General features: G+C 56.6%; 1 protein-coding gene across 4 annotated transcripts; it reads left to right on the top strand.

Annotated features, from left to right (window-relative positions):
• The first annotated feature begins 1,328 nt into the window (after nt 1-1,328).
• TMEM9 (transmembrane protein 9) lies at nt 1,329-21,004 on the top strand. 4 transcript variants are annotated; one of them, XM_078078253.1, is made up of 7 exons: nt 1,574-1,721; nt 1,909-2,010; nt 3,106-3,197; nt 9,019-9,127; nt 11,521-11,652; nt 19,999-20,151; nt 20,309-21,004. In XM_078078253.1, exons 2-6 carry the CDS (start codon nt 1,945-1,947, stop codon nt 20,149-20,151), a joined length of 552 nt encoding a protein of 183 aa, XP_077934379.1. In that variant the 5' UTR covers nt 1,574-1,721; nt 1,909-1,944; the 3' UTR covers nt 20,309-21,004. The 4 variants fall into 4 exon arrangements, with proteins under 4 accessions (XP_035942586.1, XP_035942589.1, XP_077934379.1 ...); XM_036086693.2 differs by lacking the exon at nt 1,574-1,721 and adding an exon at nt 1,329-1,415 and having other exon boundaries at nt 19,999-21,004; XM_036086696.2 differs by lacking the exon at nt 1,574-1,721 and adding an exon at nt 1,456-1,500 and having other exon boundaries at nt 19,999-21,004.
• Nucleotides 21,005-21,204: the final 200 nt, after the last annotated feature.

Here is a 21,204-nt window from a genome sequence, read left to right as displayed (position 1 = left end):
TTATAGATCCCTCCCCCACCTTGTACTAGCCACTGTTCCAAGTCATTATACCCTCATAACAACCCTGAAAGGTAGGTAATATTAGCCCCATTTTATGGATGTGGAAACTGAAGCTCCCCTAGAGGAGTAGCCAACAACCCACATCCTCACAACTAGGAAGGAGGGGGGGACCAGGATTTGTGCCCTAGTCATTGAGCTCACTGAGCTATGACTTTGTCACACCATTGTGCCTCCTGCCTGCTGTCCAATGAGGTTTAATTTAATTCTACCCAGTTCCATTTAGCACATGTTTCCTGAGCACCCACCAAGGGTAGGGTGGTCTGCCAGGTGGTGAGAAATTAAAGAGGCATAAGACGTGTAGGAGAAACAAATACAAACCCCACTACCTCCAGGAAAGGAGCCTGACGCAGTCCACAGTGCCCGAGAGGCGTTTAATTCTGCCTGCACCCAGCCCATATGTTGGTTCCAGCCACCAACAGCGAGTGTGGGCCACTCCCAGGAATCCCAAAATTTCAAAGCTGAAAGGGACCTTAGTATCCAACCAACCAATTTTACAGATAAGGAAACTGAGGCCCAGAAAGGGGAGGTGGCTTTTCCAGGGTAACATAACTGCTTAGTGTCAAAGCCAGGGCCAAAGCCTAGGTGTCCTCACTCTGCGTCTGGTACCCTGGACTCAAAAGGCTCCTCTTTCCTTCACAGCTGCAAGACGTTCACATCTGCCCCTCAGCACCTCAGACTTCCCTCCCTCCCCACCGGCTTCCCACTCCCCACGCTGGCCTTGCACACCTTGCCCCAGTCTGCCAGGTCCAGACAGGGCTGGGGGCAGGGAGACGGGGTGAGTGGCTGTGCACTCTCCTCCCAGGCGCAGCCCACCACCTCATTGCCCCCGCCGGTTTCCTTCTCCTCAGGGTGCTGGGTCGGGGGAGAGCAGAGGTGGGGCCTGGTAAAGTCCTGTGCAGCCAAGATGTGCATCCCTAACTAACATTTCCAGACTGGGAGTGAGCTCAAAGCCCCTTACTGGGTTTTTAAGGCTATTGTTGTTGTTACTAGCTTGTTGTGTATAAAGTGCTTTCTCTTTATAAAACTACAAGATGAAACAAACTTAGCCCCTCTCCGGACCCCCGAGTTGTGTAATACGAGGAGGGGCGAAGCACTGCTGTGGGAGTTTTACAGGCCACACAAAGGCAAGACCCTTCCCTGTTTCTGTCTGGAAAGTTGACGCTCCCTTTTCTTGTTTGGTCGAGTCTGAGAAATGCTTTCCTCTCCCTTGCGCGGGAGCCTCTAAGCCCAGGCGAAGGTGGGCCTTGTTACCTTGGCGATAACGAGGTTGGGCTGAGAGGCTGCTCCAGCAGCCAATAGAGGCCGGGAGGGGGCGGGACCAGCTGGGTCTTTTGCGACGGTGGCGGGCCTCGCAGGTTAGCGGACCGGGCGTTGGGGGAGGGGTACGGGGGTCTTTGGGGGCACCCGGGGGTCCGAGGCCGGCCCGAGACCCCTGATTAGGTGGGCACTGGCCTTGGCGGTCGGATCAGGGCTCCCAGCCTGTACACCGAAAGTTTTCATCTGGCCTTGAGTGGGGAGGAGCTGCCGGGCGGGCGGGCGGAGGCGGAGATGGCGGAGGGCGGTGGAACGCGCCGCGAGGGTCAGAGCGGGGCCTGGTCCTAGGAACTCGAGGTCCCCGGCCGCGGAGTCCCCGGGAGGCCCCCTCTTCCCGGGCGCTCCAGGTGGGCGATGGAGAGCCGGAGACTTGGAGAGGGAAGGCCGTATTTGGCCACAGGGTTTTAGGAGGCCCTGGAATGCTGAACCCAGCTCCTTACCTCATTCCTACGTCCTGGCGGGAGGGCTAAAGGGCCGAGAGTGCGGGGTATGGTGTGGCCCCCTTCCCCTTCCCTACTTCTGTCTCTTATGCAGGTGTCCGGTCTGGCTGGCCTCCCAAGCCCGATCAGCATGAAGCTCCTATGTTTGGTGGCCGTGGTCGGGTGCTTGCTGTTGCCCCCAGCTCAAGCCAACAAGGTGAGGGAGGTGATCCAGCAGCACCTCGTGCGCGACCACCCTGCCTGCGGACAGGGCTCCCCGCCCCCCCCTCCCCCGAGGTAGCTGCTGCTCCAGCCCTGCCCCTCACTCATCAATGGACCGTAGTTTTGGGGAGTGTTCTCGCGGGCGCCAGACTGCAGGCCTCCTCCGTAAGGGTGGAGTGAGGGAGAGGGGTGGAGCACAGAGCACACGTTCTGGATCCGAGTGGAAACCTAGGTGAGATTCCAGCGGGGGAGTTTGTGTTTGGAGGAGTTATCCAAGTTCCCCATACCTTCCTTTGCTCCTGGGTAAAATCGGGGTGCTTATAATGTCTACTACTCTACTTAAGGAGAATCAAGTAATATAGTTTGTGGAAATGCTCCTTAAGTGTGAAGTCTTGCACAGCTGGAAGTTTCTGTTACACGGAGGGTGACCAACCTAAGCGCTGGGACTCCTGAGAAATTTCCATTCTTTAGGGGTAAATGACCCAGAACTGGGCTTGGGTAGCTCTGTGGAATTTAAAATTCTGAAGGTCATCAAGGCTTGAAGTGAGATTGAGTCTGAGGGTTTGGTTCCAGCCCCTCTGGGGAACTCCTGATTGGAATGAAAATTATTTGTGGTTTTGTCTCTTACTCATTTCAGGGAGGAGGAACTTTCTAAGGGATTGCTTCGGTATTCCCATGGAAATGATCCACTTTTTGTGTACCCCTGCCCTTTACCTCCCCCCATTCCTAACCTAGGAAGTTGGAGTTGGGTTGGGGGCGGGAAGGGGCTCACCATCAAGGTTGCTGGGCAGAGGTGCACACAGCAAGTGTGGGGCCCAAAGTAGAGGGCTGTCACTTTGCCACACACACCCCCACTCCCAGGCATCCTTCTGGGGAATGGCAGCCCTAGGCAGTTTTCTGTAAGTCTCATTTGCCACCTGGACAGTTTCTGTCTTGAGAATCCTGTGATATTAGCATCCTTTTTGCAGAAGTCATTCCTTACTGAACTTGGGGATGCGCAAGGTCAAGAGCATTCATATATGAACAAGTCTTGCTGGAACGTGAAGCCAGGGGCCCTGCCTACCTGCCTACCGTGTACTTTCTCTTCCAGAGCTCTGAAGATATTCGTTGCAAATGCATCTGTCCACCATATAGAAACATCAGTGGGCACATTTACAACCAGAATGTGTCACAGAAGGACTGGTAAGGCGCTGTACAACCTGGCTCGTGGCTGCTACAACTAGTTGAAATTACAAGTGTTTACTGGGGTTCTTGGATTCCTGGAGGATGAGCTTGCTCCTGCTTTCCCACTAGAGCCTACAAAGGACTGTTTTGCCCATGGTCACACAGCCAGTTGGGAACAGGACCCAGGTGTCTTGAATTCTAGCTGAGGGGTTTCTGGTCAGAGAAGTGGATTTTGATATTTTGCTTTGATTTGGGTGTTTATTAGTAATGCAAAATGGTAGTAGAGAGATTGGGCGAGGTAGATAGTATGCCCACATACGATGGGACCTTTTGTGTACTTTTGCAAAGCTCTGTTACGTGTGTTATTCTGTACCAGTCTCATTAACGCCTTGTAAGGTAGATGGGATAGGTAGTGTTCCCTTTTTATAATTGCAGAGACTAAAACCCAAAGAGGAAATTTCAGTTATACTCCTGGAGTCCTGAATTCATTTCTGGATGCTTCCCTTTAAAAAGGAGAAAAAGAAGCACAGATTCATTCAGAGAAAGGAGACCAGCTTGGTGAAGGGAAGTTTCAACACCATATCCTAGAAGGAGTGGCTTCCTAGAAGGGAGGCTCGACGAGGAGAGGGCTCGGGGACATCTGGTGGCTGACAAAGACCAAGAGCAGGGCAGGCATGCTCTGGGAGGTGGGGCACATGGGAGTGGGTATCAGTTATGTTCAATGTGGTTTTTTGGTGTAGAATTGGAGTCAGTAGAAACAGCTTTAAGGGTGGCTTCAGGGAAACAGATGTAAGTGTGAGCGAAGGAAGCATTTTTAATCCAGGCTATTTTAAGAGCTGGGAAGCCCCATCCTTGGAGGGATCTGAGCACAGATGGGGTGATTCTTTGCTAAGGGCACTGTGGAAGGGATTCGCATCACAAGGAGGGGGTGTCCAGGTCAGGGCCCCTCCTTGGTTGTAGGTTAGTATCATCAGGTGGGCTTTGAGAAAATAGATTCCCAGCACCACCTACCCCTAAGATTTGGGGTTTTGTTGTTTTCTTTCTTCCCAGCTTTATTGAGGTCCTTTAGACATAGCACTTTGTGTAAGTTTAAGGTGTACAACCTGATGGTTCGATGCACATACATATTGTGAAATGTTACCACAGTAAGGTTAATGAATACCTCCGTCACCTCACATAATTACCGTTTGTGTGTGTGTGGTAAGAACATTTAAGATCTACTCTCTTTACAACTTTCAAGCATATAATACGGTGTTGTTAACTGTAGTCTGCCTCCTGTACATTCGATCTCCTCCCCCTATGATTCGGATTCAGGAAATATCGGGGAGCAGGGGGAGCAGGAGTAACGTTCTCTTAAAGTTCCTTAGGTGATTACGAGCGGCCTTTGGGAATTTGGAACTTCTCCAGTTCTGAGATAGTCGGAGTGATTTTCCGAGAGGCAGGCTCGCTAGATGTGCAGACTCGGGATCTGGCCGGCCTGGCTTCAAATCCAGGTTGGCTCCTTGTTCATCATGTGACAGGTGACTTCGTGTCCAGAGTACTTCCGTTTCCTCATCTGTAAGATGGATGGCAGTATATTGAATATTGAGTGTGTGTGTGTGCGTGTGCGTGTGCGTGCTTGTACATGCCCATGTCAGAGCCCTTAGGACAATGCCTGGCATGTAGTAAGTGCTGTATAAATGTTAGCTAATATTAATGTATATTATCATGCCTTGTTAGAGGCCACATAGGTAATCATCGAAAGACTTAGAGCACAGCCCCAGAAAACGAGCTCCTCTGGTTCACACAACACAGCAGAATGTTTCCCTCTGGTTTCGCCTGTCCTGATGGATTCACAAAGCCCTAAGACGTGAAGTCCTGGGAGGAGCCCCTGTGACCTCCCTGTATCTTGCGGTTATAGCTCAGATAACATCAGTAAATAAATTGATAGACTGAGCCCCACAGCAGATAGTAAGGCTACGTCCCACAGGCAACAGCAGATTTTAGTAGTCCTGTCTCTGGCCTGGGGTGATAAGATGGCCTGCAAACCCAAGCTTGGATGCCCGCAGAGAAAGGAGTCCTGCTCAGGCTATAGTTTATTTTCTTCTCCTTAGAAGTCAGAATTAGGGGATTATGCAATGAACAATCTTAAGTTGAGAACTTGGAGACAGTTCCATTAAGGGTAGTAGGTGGAAACTGAGGCTGGGCAGGATTCTAGGACCCAGCGACAATATTGGCAACCCCCCGGTAGGGGTGGGGACTGGGGGGGGGCTTGACCTGTGGTCTTCCAGCCCTCTGGCGAGGGTCAGAGGAGACCAGTTACATCTTCAGGTCTCTGCCACTGTCGCCGCTCTGCTGTCCCCTGGGTCCACGGCTGGGGGAATACTTGCACCCTTTGTTGTGCAGAGCAAAGCCAGAATGGTCTCAGCTGCGGGCCTCACAGGTCACCGCATTTCTGTTCCTGCGCTGCTGGTGTTCTGCCATCTAGTGGTGGGAGTTCATAACCACACGCCTGTCGGAGGGCAGAAACCCTAACAATGATGCTCTGTTGGTGGGTCTGCCGAGGAGATACGTTGCAGAGGCAGTCCCAGGGTGGGAAGGAACCAAGTAGGTTAGTTCAGTGTCTTTCCGACTTCTAGAAATTGAACCTTTCTAGAGACAGAATCTGTGTTGGAAACACAACATGTGAAACAAAATCAGACCTGGTGCGGAGAGGGACCCGTCTCTCAGCCCCTCCCTCCACCACCTTCTTGCCCAGTGGTTCCTGGGGTACCTAAGAGAACAAAGCCTGAAAGACACTGATGAGTTCAGCCTCCATTTATAATTGAGGAAATGGGGACCCAGAGGGGATAAATAAATTACTACAATCACAGAATATGTGGCGGAGCAGAGAATTAAACCCAGCTTATCTTTCTCCGTCAACCTGTCCCTTAATGTCCTCTCACCAGTCCTTGGAGTCTTTCGATACCACCGATCCCCAGGAAGGTAAATGAAATCCTTAGAGAGCAAGATCATGTTTAGGGTTTTACCGACTCTCAAGAGGCCAGAGACAACAGAAAGATTACAGCTTTCCATTTACTGTTCCCCTAACCCCTTTACAGCCTATTCCCATAACAGGATTCCAGTTTGGAGAACCTGGGTTCGCTCCTCCCGCTGCCCCTGTCCCCCCACCTTGCTTGCCCTTGGCGGGGAGTGCACACATCGCACTGCAGCATTGGCGTGGCCTTCCAAACCGGGACCCCGTGTGGCTCAGAAAGGGAGGCATCTGGTCCTCAGAAGGCTTGTAGGGACTTCTGGAGAAGAGACGGTCCCAGCAGTGATGACCAGTACTGTGCATGAACCTGACCTTGTCCATCGGCTCCTCCCAGAGGTGGCAGCGTGCAGGGTCTGGTAATGGTGCAGTTAGTTACGTAGAAGACCCACTCACGCAGCAAGGAGTGATGTGTTGAAGCTGTTACCCAGAGGTGAAACTGGAATCATCGGGGTTTAGGGAAAATCACGTAGGCTACATACTGGATTTTTAAGGGGAACAGAGGCTTTTAGAGGACATCTCATATTTATTTCCACACCTGATCTTCATATCCCACGTCTTTGATACCTCAGCCAGAAGCCCAGCCTGAGTCTAGAAGGACCCTGGGATAGCTCAGAACAGGCTTGTTTTTTCAGAGACCTGAAAGCCCTATAATACGGTGTTGTTAACTGTAGTCACCGTGCTGTACATTTGACCTGCTGACCGCAGGTCTAGCCCCCACCCCCACCGCTACCGGGGTGTCGCCCATGCTGCCACTGGGTCTAGAATCCTGCCCAGCCTCAGTTTCCACCTACTACCCTTAATGGAACTGTCTCCAAGTTCTCCCCATTGGCTCTTGCAGGATTCCTGTGAGGGCTGTCAAGTGGTACAACTTCTGTATCCCAGAGAGGAGGACATAGGCCCAGGGCCCCGGACCTGGCCGTCCGTTGCAGTGGGATGCCTGGTTTACCTCTGCGAACCTCCGAGAGTGGTTGACTTTCCCCAGTGGTAATGATCAAGGTGCATTCTCGAGGGCACTTGCTTAATGTGGTCTGTGAACTGAACCTGTTGAAACCTGCTGATCTGAAGAAGGCTGAGCCCGATCAAGAGGCCCAAGCAAAGAGCTGAGCACGGGCACAGGCCCCACTGAGACAGAGTGTCACATGGGAAGACGAGCCGAGGATCGGGATTTGGGTCCTGACCTCATTGTGGTGGCGATGCCACTTTGCCTTCCTGAGCTCACTTCCGTCTTTTTAAATGTGGGGCCTGTGATCTTTAGCTCTCCTGGGTCGAGAGCACTGTTAGGTAAAGGCGGGCTAAGTGGGCACGCCATGAGAACGGGACTCATTTGGCAGCAATGTTCCCTGAGCTTGTTCCCCGAGCCCTGCACTGCCAGCCCTGCGCTGGGTGCTGGGAAGCTGGAGGTGGCCTCTGTCCTCGACGAACTTAGCGTCCCCAGGGGGAGACAGTACAAGTAAAAGTGGGAATGCAGCACAGTGTGGTCAGTGCTGTGATAGAGATGAGTGTGGGGAGCTGGCTGCCGTGGGGAGAGGTCAGATCTTTGGGCTGGATCTTGAAGGATGTGTAGGATTCCAAGCGTGGGAAGGGGAGGTGGCAAAACCATGTATTCCTGGCAGAAGGCAGGAGATGTGTCAAGGAGGGGAGCACGGCTCATTCAGAGAAGAGTCTAGAAGATCAGCAGAGCTGGAGGATGGGGAGTGGGGTGAGGCGTGGCAGGGGAATGGGACTGGACAGGGAGGCAGCCTGGAGTGAGGTGGAGCCGTGGGTACCCCAGGGGGAGCAGCTCATTTGGCCTCACCCTAGAGGCCCTGTGGGAGGCCTTGACCAGCTTTAGGCTTTCAGCGGGGGGAGGTGACGTGACAGGAGTTTGATTTTGCTAACACCACTGAGCTCCCGGGTGGAGAAGGTAGTAGAGGCACAGGGCTAGATGAGAGGCGCGAGGGCAATGGGAGCCCGGGGCACTGGTCCGAGGACACAGTGATGAGACCTTGAGCTGAGACAGGGCAGTGGGAGCCAATGGAGAAGGTGGGTCTTAGAAATTTTTTTTTTTTTAAAGATTTTATTTATTTATTCATGAGAGACAGAGAGAGAGAGAGAGAGAGGCAGAGGGAGAAGCAGGCTCCCAAGGAGCAGGGAGCCTGATGCGGGACTCGATCCCAGGACCCTGAGATCATGACCTGAGCCGAAGGCAGATGCTTAACCATCTGAGCCACCCAGGCGCCCGGTCTTAGAAATTTTTAAGGAGGTAAAAATCACTGGCATTTGATGGATTCATAGGTGAGAGGAAAAGGTAGCGTCAAAGGTGATTGCCAGGTTTGGACCTGGTCAGCAGAGGGGACGGTAGGGGTGCTCTGTGCCGTTGGGGACACAGCCCAGGGAGCTGGGGCAGAGGGACACGGGAGGGTGGCCGTGGAGCGTCCCTGTGGGCTGCTCCTGTGGTGACTAGCGGGCAGCCTGATGGAAGGGTGCCGGGGGGCGGTCCTGACTAGGGATTCTAGTCTAAGACTCCAATCTGGGCCTCCCCAGCTCTGACTGGGAAATCTTTGGATTGAACGAGCCCATGGGAGTCGGGGCGGCGGGGAGGGGTGCACGGCATGAGATAAGAAGGCAGCTGAGGGCAGCAGTTTGGGAAATGTTGGCATTTTTGGTGCCAGCACCATAGGTGCACTTTAGAGAGCTGGTTCGGGTGGGCCGGGGACAGGTGCTGGTGGGCTGGGAAGGCTGTTCTCCCCACTCCCTGGGAGCCCCTTCTCCTCTGCCCCGCCCTCCCCTCCCGGGCTGCCTGCTGCCGGGGGCCCTGCTCCCACAGCCCCGTCTGTCTCTTTCCAGCAACTGCCTGCACGTGGTGGAGCCCATGCCGGTACCCGGCCACGACGTGGAGGCCTACTGCCTGCTGTGTGAGTGCAAGTACGAGGAGCGCAGCACCACCACCATCAAGGTAGCCTGGGGCTCGGGGCTCGGGCCCACCCTGCTCCCTGGCTGCCCGGCACCCATGATCTTTTGCTGTATTCTGGAACATTCCAAGTGGCTGTGGGACTGGCTTCTGGGCTGGCCTGGTCACAGACACAGGGGCCTGCTTCCCACACCTTCTTGGAGCCAGCTCTGTCTTCTGACATCTGTCCAGTGGCTCCCATTACATGGGGGGCAGGGAACCTGGGCGAGGTGCTTCATGTCACTTTTTTCCTCCTGTTCTTTCCGATTTCCCCCTTCTTCTTTCTTCCATTCGTTCAGTAAGCCTCTTTCAGGTGCCTTTTATGTGCTGGATAACACGCAGGGTGCTGCTAATAGGACAGTAAGGCCGCCCTCCCAGAATACCCAGTCTGACTGAGCTTCCAGAGTGGCCTCAGACTCCTGAAAGGCCCCCTGAGAGCTGTGCATCAGGGCTGGGTGTCTGCGTGGTGGCACCTGGGCAGGAGGGGCTTTGGTCCCGAACCTCGTTCTCAAAGACTGTTGGGTGAGTTCGGGAGAGAAGCAGGAGACACGGCCACCACCGGAGCAAGTGAAGGCAGGGGCCTTGGCCTTTCCTGTATCACTAGGCGGGCTCCACAGGACCACGGCTCACACTAGCAGAGGCTCATCTACCCGGAGCCTCCCCTGGGGTCTCCTAGTCCGGGTTCTGACTCCTGAGCCAGGCCCCGCGTCCCAATTTCTGACTTAAGCTCTTCCTGGCTAGATTTTCAGCTTACTTCTGGTCCTCTGGAGAGTCTAGAAATAGCATCGAGAAAGGAATTGAGGAGTTTAACGGCACTGCCTAGTCCATCCCGTTTCTCCTGAGGCTCAGGAAGGGAGGTGATGTTCCCTGCTGTCTTGCCCAGACCAGGGAGCTGGCAGCTCCTTCCCAGTCCTGCTGTCCTCCCGTGTTCTCACCTTTCTGATGGGAAGCAGCTGTCTGTCCCCCACCTCTCAGTCCTCGCCCCATCAGGCTGTGCAGACTCAACTCCTTTTATCCTCCCGCCTGAGCCAGCCCCTCCTGGAGCGTCTTTCTCCTGCTCTGAACATGCTCCAGGGCCCCCACCCTCTGGGGACCAGATGGCTGAGACCCAGTGCTGAGCCAGGTGTCGCCTCTCCCTATTTGGCAGAAAGGGACTTCCCGACACGGGGCGCTCATCAGACACACTTCCTAATCCCTCAAGTTTCCCTCCAGTCCTCCTCCCTAGGAGGCTCCCCCCACCCCCCCAGCTTCAGCCTACTAGAGACTCAATCTGCATTCCCCTTGCCCTTCCCGGGGTACAGGCAAGAGGTCTGACCATTGGCCCTGTTTAAGGAGGCATGAACGCTGGTGCCCCAGTCAGGGAGGAAGTTAGTCCAGTTGAACTTGACCTTTGACTGAGCTGGGCTTTGACCTGAACGTCCCAAGGTTTCTCTCTTTTATCACTCATCACAGTCCATTTGGGGCCAAGGCTGGGATCAGAAGCCAGTGATGGCCAGGCGTTGTGGAAGAAGAAAAAGCATGTGAGCCGGAGTCAGTAAATCTGTGTTCAGGTTAAAAACCTCTACCATTTGCTAACCTTGGGACCTCGGTTCATGGTTCTCAGTCAGGTGAGTGCTGGCTGCCCAGCAGGCATTTGGACACCAGTGAAGGTGCTTCTGTCGTCCCGGTAACAGAGGTGTATTAGTGACGCCGCCGTGGCTACTGGGGGGCGTGGAGAGTCCAGAGCACCACACTGGGAGGCACTGAGTTAGCCTCACTGAATCTGTCTTTTCTGTAAAACGGAAGTTACTGCAGCTTGTGAGCCTCTCCGTGTACGGAAGAGATTTGTCATTCTGTCACTGGCTGTCACCTCCATGCAGGGTGACTGACGGGAGGGGAAGATGTGGCCTCCAGCCTTCAGGGCACACCTTCTCGCCAGCCTGTCTCCCTCCGCCCGTTGGCGTGCCCTCTTGGGACTGGACCTTCCCACCTGTCCGCCCGCACTTGGCAGTGGGGAGGGAGCCCTCGTGCCCTGGGGCTCAGCCTCAGGCCTCTCCACCAGCCGGTTCTTCCCTGCTCTTACTGTGTGTCCTGTTGCTTTCCACCCTTTCTTGGGGAGAGCCAGGTAGGCCCCGCTTCCGCACCCCTGGGAGCATCTTGGGGTGTCAGGATCCAGGTGCTTTCCTTCATAATCTGTTGTCTTTATGTCCGCTATTCTTGTGGGATCCCCTCAGTTTAGGGCAGAGCTGGCAAATATGTGGAATAGGGCCCCCCTGTCCCTTCTGTCTTTGCCTGCAAGCCCACAGCCTCTGGGCCCTCCCCCAGTGTGGCGCTCGAGGCAGCCCCTGTCGCCGCCGCACGCGCATGGCCGTCCTGGACCAGAGTGTTGGTTCACGGGGCCGGCCGGCTCTCTCCCTCAGGTCATCATTGTCATCTACCTGTCAGTGGTGGGGGCCCTCTTGCTCTACATGGCCTTCCTGATGCTGGTGGACCCTCTCATTCGAAAGCCGGATGCGTACACCGAACATCTGCACAATGAGGAGGAGAATGAGGTAACTGGGGCTTTGGGTGCCAGGGCCCTGGGCTCCGAGCCTGTGAGTCCCCAGCGCAGAACCAGAGTAGCATCGCGGAGGCCTAGGTGGGGCTCCATGTCCCTCCCCCCCCCCATGCTCCGACTTGCTCTTCTCCTGTTCAGTGTCCTACACGTCACCCAGACTCCAGAGTTTTCCTCGGCAGGGAACCGCCCGTTGCACTTACACATGAAGCAGGAGGTGGCCCTGCAGTGTTCCTGATGCCTGGCATCGGCCTGGATGCATGAGTCGGGGGGGTGGGGGCAGGGGCATATGTTGCGTTGTCCTGCCTTTCCGGGCTGAGGGGAAATGGACCAACCAGGGCCAGTCACGTGTAGACGCACGTCATATCCTGGTTGCTCAGACACTGAGCAGGTGTCAAGTGGGTGGTAGACTTGGAGATAGCACGTTTATTCTTTAGTGATTCTGTAGACATCTGCCGAGTGCCTGCTCGACGCAAAGCACAACGTGGGCCCCTTAAGGGAAAAGTAGGATTTTAAGGGCCAATGAGTAGTAAGGTAGATAGTGGTGCTGAGGTGCTTGAGGAATTTGGAGCATTTCAAGGATAAGGTAGGCATGTAGGAATTGTGGTAAATAGAGCTGGCCAGTAAGTTTAGACCAGATTATCACTGGCCTCAAATGTCAGGCTAAGGAGTTTCAACGCCATTAGATAACGAAGGGAACCACTGACCCCAGGCAGCCCGCGAACCCCTCAGGTCAGGGTTGGCGGGGCTCAGGCCAGGCCTGGCATGGCTAGCAGCCGCTGTCACCCTCCTCCATCTGTCCCCATGCTGAGGGGTTACGGGCGCCCTGCAGAGGAAGCCCTGGGTGGGAGAGAGGTGGGCTGCAGTGAGAAGCTCTTGGTGGGAGCGAGAGGTGGTGCGCGTGTGCGGCTGGCCCAGCAGGGCTGCGGTGAGCCAGCGTGCTCTCCCAGGGAGGCTCCTCATCCTTATGCCCGGAGCTCGCCCTCTGTGGGACCACACAGCCACCAGGGCAGCCTCAGAGCGGTGGTATGCGAAGGCAGGGCAGGCCTTGCCGCCGCGCTGCCCTGAGGGGTGGGCTCTGGGCAGTTGTGGAAAGCACAGACCAGTCTGTCAGCTCGGACCTTAGTGCTGCGTATCTCCAGACTGAGGGATGGAGTGCGGGAACGAGCACACATACAAAGGGGCTTGTAGGGTGAAGCATCTCAGCCATGTCCTGGGAGAATAAGTTGAAGAAACTGGGAGGTGTTGAGCTTGAAAAAAAAAAACCAAACCAAACTCAAGGAGATACATGATAGCAGCCTTCCAGTGTTGGTGGGAGAGAGCTTAGTCTCACCCCCGGTAAAGCCAGGGGTACAAGGACCCATAGTTGGGAGTTAGGAGAGGGAGATTTAACACGATCTAAGAAGTCTTCTTGCAGATGACACAGTTGATAATGGGTTGGGTGGGCTCCCTCGTAAGCGAGTGTGTTTGGGGTCACTGGAAATCACTAGGCATTGGCTAAACTGCCACCAAGCTGTCACAATTTAGAACATGTCAAGCACCGGGTTGGAGATGGGAAAGGGCGGTCCCTCCCCACCCCCCCCCGCCAAGAGGGTCCGGGGCTCAGATCGCCGTGTGCAGCCATGGGGCGTCATGGGTCTGGGCCAGCACAAGCACAGGGACGAGGCCGGGGAAAGAGGGAGGCCTGGCCATCCCACGGGCCCTCTTGCTTCTCCTGGGTATGTGGCTGGACCGATCCCAGTCTGCCCCTAGTCTCCCACTGACATGAGTTTGGCCAAAGGGGGAGCAGAGAGGATGAGCCTCGCCCCTTGGAGCTGGGGCCTGGGAGGTGGCGGCCCTGGCAGTTGGGTGGTCTGTGTTCAAGAGGAAACCTTGCGTGCCTACCTGGTTATTAGTGTACAGTAATAGCTCTGACGGGGAGGGGCATCGCTAATAAACAGTCGGTGATTAGGGGTAATGTGGTAATTGCAGTCCTGGCTGGGGGAGTAATTGAGAGATGCAGCCCCGTGATTACACAGCCCGTGCTGCGATTTCTCTGGAATGCATGGCTCTTGGGCATGGCCTTGTTGTGTCTCCTGCCGTCCTGGATGTGGTGCCAGAGGGGAGGGCAGCTTGCCATCTCTGGGTCTAGGCCCAGGCCCCTCTCCCCCAGGAGACCCGGGCGCTACCCACTCTGAGGCGTAAGTCAGAGCTGCCTCTCTTTGTGTGGGGGGGCTTTAAGGGGAGAGGGGGGTTAGATGTGGCCAACGAGTTCCTGAGAGCAGATCCCAGATCCAAGGGTGTATATTCCCTGGGTGCGGATTTTGGCCGAGTGAGGAGGAGTGCCCTACGAGGAAGTGCTATCTGGCCACGTACCCTGGGGGCCTGCGGGGGCAGTGGGGTGCCTTAGGCAGCTCTGAAGCTGAAGCTGGCAAGCCCATGCTACACACTCTAGGGGAGATTTCCTGCCCTGGGAGAGAGCGGTGGGAGGGATGACACCCCTCACCTGCTACCCCGACGTTCTAGAAGGAAATAAAAGGTGGTCAGTCTGATGCCCTGACCTGAGGTACAGCCATCTGTGCACAGAGTGCAGCTCCCCGGTACCTGGAGGGTGGTTAGGGGAGCACCTCGGGGCAGCTGTGAGTGGGGTCTGCTCACGCGCTCAGCACCCATAGCACGCACTGCCCCTTAGTCTCGGCACTTGGCCCGGCTCCCCATCCCCTCCCCTCATGATTCTGTGTGGTGCCCCCAACTTAGGTGTTCCCAGGTCATCCCTCCTGGGGGTTCAGCAGCTCCATTTTTTTCCCATGCACCGGGCTTCTCTTCTTCCCTCTGGCCTCTCAACTCCTGCGGGCCGCACTGTGTAGATTTACAGAGCTCATGTCTGCCCTCAGGGGTTGAAGCCCCAAGACAGAGCTCAAGCCAAGTGAATGAGCCATAAAGCAGTGGGTGAGATCAGGTGTTAGGAGATGGCAGTCAGGGAGAAAGCTAGGTGCTTTGGCAAGCTCTTTATTAGACAGGGGCTGGGGACTTCTCCTCTTCCTGTTAGTTCGGGAAGGAAGGCTTCCTGGCAGAGGGGGTCATCCGAGCCAGCTCAGAAGACGCGTGGGAGAGTGACAGCTCAGCTGCTGTAGGGACACTGGAGTCAGCGCCAATGATCTCGTCTCTCCAGAGACCCAGTGTCCCAGCCTTGGATGGTGGGGGGGACTCTGCTGACCCACCTCTCTCAGTTCACATGGGGCAGGGAGGGGGGGTGGGGGGCAAGGAGAGCAGGTCCCAAGGCCACCTGGCCAAACAGCGGCAGAGCCAGGGCTGAAGCTGTGTCTCTGGGGTATTAGTGGTCTGGAGAGTGTTTCCCTTAAGAAGGAAGCAAGAAGGATGGGGTCTCCCCTGGGGTAAGGGATCTAGCTTTCACTCCAAAAGGAAGAAAGTTGGAACGGGACCTCTCAGGTTCTTTGGAAGTTTGCCTAGGCCCCTATAACTCAGTGACCTTGGGGAGGAAACTGTCCAGGCTCCGTGCCCCTGCCCCACCCCCTACCCCAAGTCTGGGATCCAATCAGAGATGAGATCTGGGGATTGGATCACTTCCCAGGTTTGGGGGCCCTTGGCTCCATTTCCCCAATTCCTGTAGCCAGGAGCTCTCCTGCCCTGGGGCGAGAGGTCTGGAAGAGGAAGGGAGGCCTCCACCACAGCCCCAGCCCCAGCACCCCCGAGGAGGGAGATGAAAGCCTGTCGTGTTCCCTTTGAAAGTGCTGGCAGGCCTCAGTGGGCCCTGATTGCTGAGCACTGCCTCCCCTGGGATTCCGGCAGCATTAGGCCTAATCCCCAGGCTCAGACACCCTTTGAAAGGAGGAAGCAAGCATGTTTGCTGGGGCAGAAACGGCAAACAGAGCTTTTTAGATGTACGGGTTTGGCCCTCTTTGAAGAGCGAGAAATAAGGGTTTCCATGCGGCTCTGGGTGTCTCTGCTCCTCGCGGCATGAGCACCCTGGGCTCTGAGGGGTCCTCAGAGATCTCAGCCTGCGGGGGCTGGGTACGGTTCTAGGCCCCCGGTGTGCGAGGGACGTATGGGGAACCGAAGAATGGTGGTGATGAGGGCATCTGGGGTCGTGAAGGAGCCGGAGTGATGAGAAGGTTCAGGGTCCCCGGGACGGCCGCCCTTCTTGTGCAGGGATGGTCGGGCAGCACACAGCTGAGGGCCCTGGCCCTGGGAGGCTGACGGAGAAACTTGAAGAAGACACACTGATGGGGACAGTTCTCCTTTGGGGGCGGACAGAAGAGTGTGGGATGCAGCCACTAACCATTTCTAGAGCGTCCAGTGGGAGGCTCCCAGCACTGTTGTCAGGAGCCGGGCTTTGGAACCATAGCTCTGGGTCGGAGTCCCACTCTGCCAGTTACTAGCCATGACGCCTAATCTCTTAGTGTACTTTTCTCCATGTGGAATGGCTGTAATTGTTCTAACCTCAACATCGCTGTGATAATGTGTGCGCCACTTTGACAAGTGTTTGTTCACTCCTGAGAATGAGACCTTTCTGTGCAGTCTGAGCACATCAGTGGCATGGTGATTATTGGGGCGGCACGGGCAAAGGCTGGGCGGTGAGGGGCCGCCACGTGGACCCGGGTGGCTGCAGGGCTGGGGGGCGTGGGGGAGTGTGCGCTCAGCCAGCCCAGAGGCCTTGATGCTCTGCCCACATGCGTTCTGTCTGGGTAGCCGAGTCAGCAGGCAGCGTGTCTGCGTGGGAGCATGGCATTACGGGATGTCCTAGGACCACGGCTGGCAGCGAGTGGGAGTCAGGGAGAGCTTTGCAGCAGAGACGCGGCGGGGTTTGGCTACAGCGGGAAGGCTTTGGGTTAAACTTGGAAAACTGAGGGCGGCCATGTAGTCCCCTTCCGGAAGGACTTTGTACCCGGGCCATTCCGAGCTGCGTGACCGGGTAAGTGACAGCACTGCCTGTCCTGCCCCCACTCCCGGGACTGGGGGAAGGGTGGAGGGAGCGCAGCTCTAAGTGGGGATTCTTTTCCTCTGTCCTCTTGTCCTCAGCCCGCGGGCCGGGCAGCTTTCCTCTGGGCCGCGTTGACGGTGGTCGTCAGCTCTGGCCTGTGCACACCAGGATTTGGGGCCTCCCAGGCCCGGCGAGGAGAGCCTGGCCTGAGGTCCCTGATTCCTGGTGCCTTACTCTGATCTCGTGGAAAGATACCGGCTTGCTTTTTTTTTTTTCCACATTGGCTCCCTCTTAGGAGCAACCAGCCAAAGAAGCAGCCAGCAGAGTGCTGGGGTAGGAGAACACAGACATGGGTTCCAGCCCCCACTCAGCCACCACAGGGCTGTGTGACCTGTGCCTCAGTTTCCTTGTCTGCAGATGGGAGTAATGTTACCCAGTACCCCCAAGCCTGGGGAGAATCCACGTAAAGTACTTAACAGAGCCCGTGGCACACAGTGACACTTGTCATCGCCATGCTAGTCTGGTCGCACCGGGCACCCCCTGGCACCCCGTCGGGACCCAGGCGCCTTCCTCCTCTCGTAGCTGCCCTCCTGCCTCCCTGAGTTGCCTCAGAGGGAAGGGGCTAGAAATGGTGTGATTTCTCTCCCGCCTCCAGCTGCCATTCTGCCCCAGAACAGGCAAGGATGAGGCCCCACTCTGGGCCATCTCTAGAACAGACATGGAAGCTTTAATACCTTTTAATCAGACTATTAGCAGTGGAAACACGGAGCCTCTCAGCAGCAGCTTTCCCCCACTTAGGAGCTGTTTGTTAAGACTTTACATGAAGGGCAAACAAACGATACTGTGGTCATGCGGTGAATTTCAGCATGTTCCCTTAATGCTCTGTTCTTGGCTTCCTCTGCCTTCCCCTCCTCAAGACGTTCTCTGAGCTGCAGAGCCCTCAAGGAGAAGCTGGGCTGAGGCTGGCCCATCCCTCCAAGCCTGCCTCCGGGGCTCACACCCCGGCACTCCTCGTGGGCCCCGGAAGGGACAAGATGAGAGGTGGGGAGGGAGAGAAGCCCCTTGGGCCCCCGAAGCCAGGGCAGCCAGGTCCCGGTGGGGCTTCAGTGCCCATCGCCCCTACCCGGCCACCCGGAGGCTTGGCCTTGGCCCCCGGTAGCAGCCGGCTGGTGCAGCTGAACCAGGAAGGGACGGGATTGAAAAGTGGTGCGGTGCCATGGTCCTTTTTCAAAGTCAGCTCCCTCTGGCAGCAGTCTGCCAACTCTCTCCCCCTTTCTCCCGCCTCGGAGACCCCAGAGCTAGTGTCTGCTGTGAATTGAGCGCTTGCTGTCTGCCAGGCGCCACCAAAGGCTTTGCTTTCCTGGTCTCATGAAGAGGCATCTCTTGCCGTCCCCGTCTTACGGATAGGGACATAGGTTCCAAGAATGAGCTGACCTGCCCAGGGTCCTATTCCGATAGGTGTCAGAGCCAAGATTCAGAGCCGGGTTTGTCTGATTCCACGGTGTCCTCAACCCCTGAGCTGAACTGCCAGGGAAGGAGAAAACGAAACGTTTCTTGAGCTCCTACTCCGTGACGGCCAGAGTACTAAGAACTTTATATATATGATTTTATTTAACCTTGCCGTACCCATCTCCTCATCCTAAATCTTGTTTTTCAGAGTATGGGTCACAAGCCATTAGGTCATGAAATCAGTTGTGAGTCATAGCCAGCATTTTAAAAAAATGAAGGAGAGCAGAGCAAAGAATATCAGAATGCCTCATACTTAAGTGTCTTGTAAAACTTGTTTATTGCGTATGCATATGTTTGTGCACACACACTGGGTCGTGAGGTACCTGTTATTTCTGCTGACAGGACAGTCAAAGAAGTCTGCAAAGACTGGCTTTATTAAACTGAAGCTTGGAGAAATAGTCACTTGTCCAGGGACCCAAAGCTGCCAGGTGGCTAAGGCTGTCCCTCTGTCCCAGCTCCCACTGCAGGCCTCCGAGATGGGCCCCCTTGGGGGCCGGGGGGGCGTGGGGCCTGAGACAGGGAGAAGATGGCCCCTCGGAGCCCAGTCTAGAACCCAGGAGTCCTGACTCTGGGCTCAGTGCGCCCCCTGCCTGAGGCTGTCAGCACCTGCGTCCTCGGTGTTGCTGGGATCGGCAGCTCTGCGGGCCCAGGAAGCCTTCCTCAGGGTCCTGGACCCGGACCCCCCAGGGAGGCCTTGTCCCTCACGAGACAGTGACTCAGCTCTGCGGCGACAGTGAACTGCCTGCCAGCCTCAGCCCTAGCCGGCCACCTCTCTGCAACTGCCAGCTCTCTGCCTCCCCTCCCCTCGCCTCACCCACCCCTCCCTTCTCCCCAGCCTGGCAGCTGCGAGGTGACAGAAGCCGTGCCAGCGCAGGGCATTAGAAGCAAAGTTGCATTTACTGGGCGGCTCTGGGCTTAGAGAGGTGTGCTAATCCCTTAAGAGATGTGTGGCAGGAGATGAGAGGCAGGGAGAGCGAGGGAGGAAATCCCCACGGGGGTGTGGGCCTGGCCCTCGGCTCTAATTCCCCCCAAAGATCAGGTTGGGGTCCTGCAGGAAATGCATGGGCTCCGGAGCTTCAGAGGCAGAGAGGTGGTAATTAGGGGAGCTGCTGCCTTTGACAACAGAAGCGGTTCCGAGAGCAGAGGGGAAGGGGATCAGCCGGGCACACAGAGGAGGAGCTGAGCTATCCTAACCTGTCAGAGGAGAGTGGGCCAGGCGGGCTCTGGAATGGGAGTGCCGGGGTGGATTTCCATCCATGCCACACTCCCTGAGTGAGGGACACGCCTTCTTTGCCGGGGGCAGTCAGCCGGGTGTCCCAGCCCCTGGCAGAGCAGTGCCCGTGCACACTCCTCAGTGGGCCCATCTTCCCCACTGGTACCCATGTGCTCCCTGCCCCGGGAGGCCAGGCCCTAGTGCCCGGGTCGTCCTGCTGTCCCTGGGCGGTGGCTGGCAGGGCGGGGGGGTTCTGCAGCCTGGTGCCCGCCCTGGCGCTCACCGATGCGTTTCCTCAAGCCACAAAGGGCATCAGGGCTTCTGCGCTGACCCCGTGAGGTCCTGAGGCCAACACTCAGTATTCCTCCTGAGGGTTAGAAATTGGCCAGTGGGGTGCAGTTGGGGACCCAATTTGAACTACAGCTGTGTGGTAACTGGGGCCCTAGATAATGCTCCTCCCAGAGCGCCCCCTTTCCCAGGGCGCCCTACACATTCTCCGAACCCCGAGCCTGCCACTGGCCTGGTGCGCTGGGCGAGGCCCTCGAGCAGCCCCCAGCCGTCGAGGAGGGCCAGCCTCCCAGTCTCGGGTGGGGGGGGCTCAGCCTTTGGGACTGCTGTAGGGGCATTTTTTCCGTGTCGGGTTTCCGAGACCCGCCCCGGCTCACCGTGCTGAACCTTCTCTCCTGTCTCTTACCCTGCAGGATGCTCGCTCTGTGGCTGCCACCACTGCCTCCCTGGGGGGCCCTCGAGCAAACACCGTCCTGGAGCGCGTGGAGGGCGCTCAGCAGCGGTGGAAGCTGCAGGTGCAGGAGCAGCGCAAGACAGTCTTCGATCGGCACAAGATGCTCAGCTAGGTGGGCCGGCGAGGTTGGGTCAAGGACCAGAGGCCACGGCTGCCAGCTTCCAGGGCTGGGCAGAGCCAGAGGCCCCTTCCCCAGCCCTCGGTGCCACCCGTCCCAGGATTTCTCTTTAGAAGCCCATGGCCTTTTTCCTTCTCCTCCCTCTCTTTAGAAAAGGTGTCGTCTGCCGATGGAATCTGGGAAGAGTGGTGGGGTCCCTGATCTCGGGTTTGCCTGCTCCAGTCTTCGGGCTTGAGGGGAGGGGGTGGCAGGCCAGAACGGAGCGGAGACGCTTCAGGTGGCCTCAGGATTGGAACAGTCCGTACCTCCTTACTTCACCCCTGCCACCCCTTCAGCTCCAAAGCGTGGGAGTGTCCTTACCCTTTGCAGGATGGAGCCGGGTCGTCAGGAGCTCAGTGTGTGGGAGGGAAGCAGTCAGCATGTGCCCCTTCTCTGCCTGGTTCTTCTGGCCACCTTCCTCCCGACCCTGATACCTCAGCCCCAGCTCAGCCTGCTTCCAGCCCTCAGGACGGCTCTGATGGGGCAGCTGATGCCACTGAGCTGCCCTGTCTTCAGGGCACGCCCAGACACTTGTCCCCCCCCCACCCTCGCTCCCTGTGGCCGCTGGCCCCTCACTCCCACCTCAGGGGCCAGGCCGTCCCCCCGCCTCCCCAGGTCTGCAGTCGCTGAGCCACACAGTTGGTGGGACCACGTGACCAGGAGGCCGAGCAGCGGGTCTGAATACCACGGCGCCTGTCCTGGGATTGTCGCTCGGCTCTCATTCATTGTACCAGTGCATGGAGAGAGACGTTTGTCCTTCCGTTGTCTGTAGACCAAGGAAGCCAATTAAATTGTCTGATTTCTCTCACTTTCTGGATTTCAAGAGGTCTAGAGCGCTGGGCGTGTTTCACAAGTGATCTGATAAACGCTGCTTCTCAGAGAGGGGACAGAGAACGTGGTCCTTACTAGGTCCGGGCAGAGAAGCAGAGCTTAGACAGTCCCGGTGGCTGTGGCAGGGCCCACGGGGGGTCCCGGCAGAGGCCCGGGGCTCGCCAGGATTCCTGCTCA

The sequence above is a fragment of the Halichoerus grypus genome, chromosome 7, assembly GCF_964656455.1.
Source record: "Halichoerus grypus chromosome 7, mHalGry1.hap1.1, whole genome shotgun sequence".
NCBI lineage: Eukaryota > Metazoa > Chordata > Mammalia > Carnivora > Phocidae > Halichoerus > Halichoerus grypus.
This window is presented reverse-complemented; position numbering and strand designations above follow the sequence as displayed.

Coding starts and splice junctions, on each gene's coding strand:
- TMEM9 (XM_036086693.2), top strand. CDS start 1,945: ATGAAGCTCCTATGTTTGGTGGCCGTGGTCGGGTGCTTGCTGTTGCCC. Junction 2,011..3,105: donor CCCCAGCTCAAGCCAACAAG/GTGAGGGAGGTG, acceptor TTTCTCTTCCAG/AGCTCTGAAGATATTCGTTG. Junction 11,653..19,998: donor ACAATGAGGAGGAGAATGAG/GTAACTGGGGCT, acceptor CTTACCCTGCAG/GATGCTCGCTCTGTGGCTGC.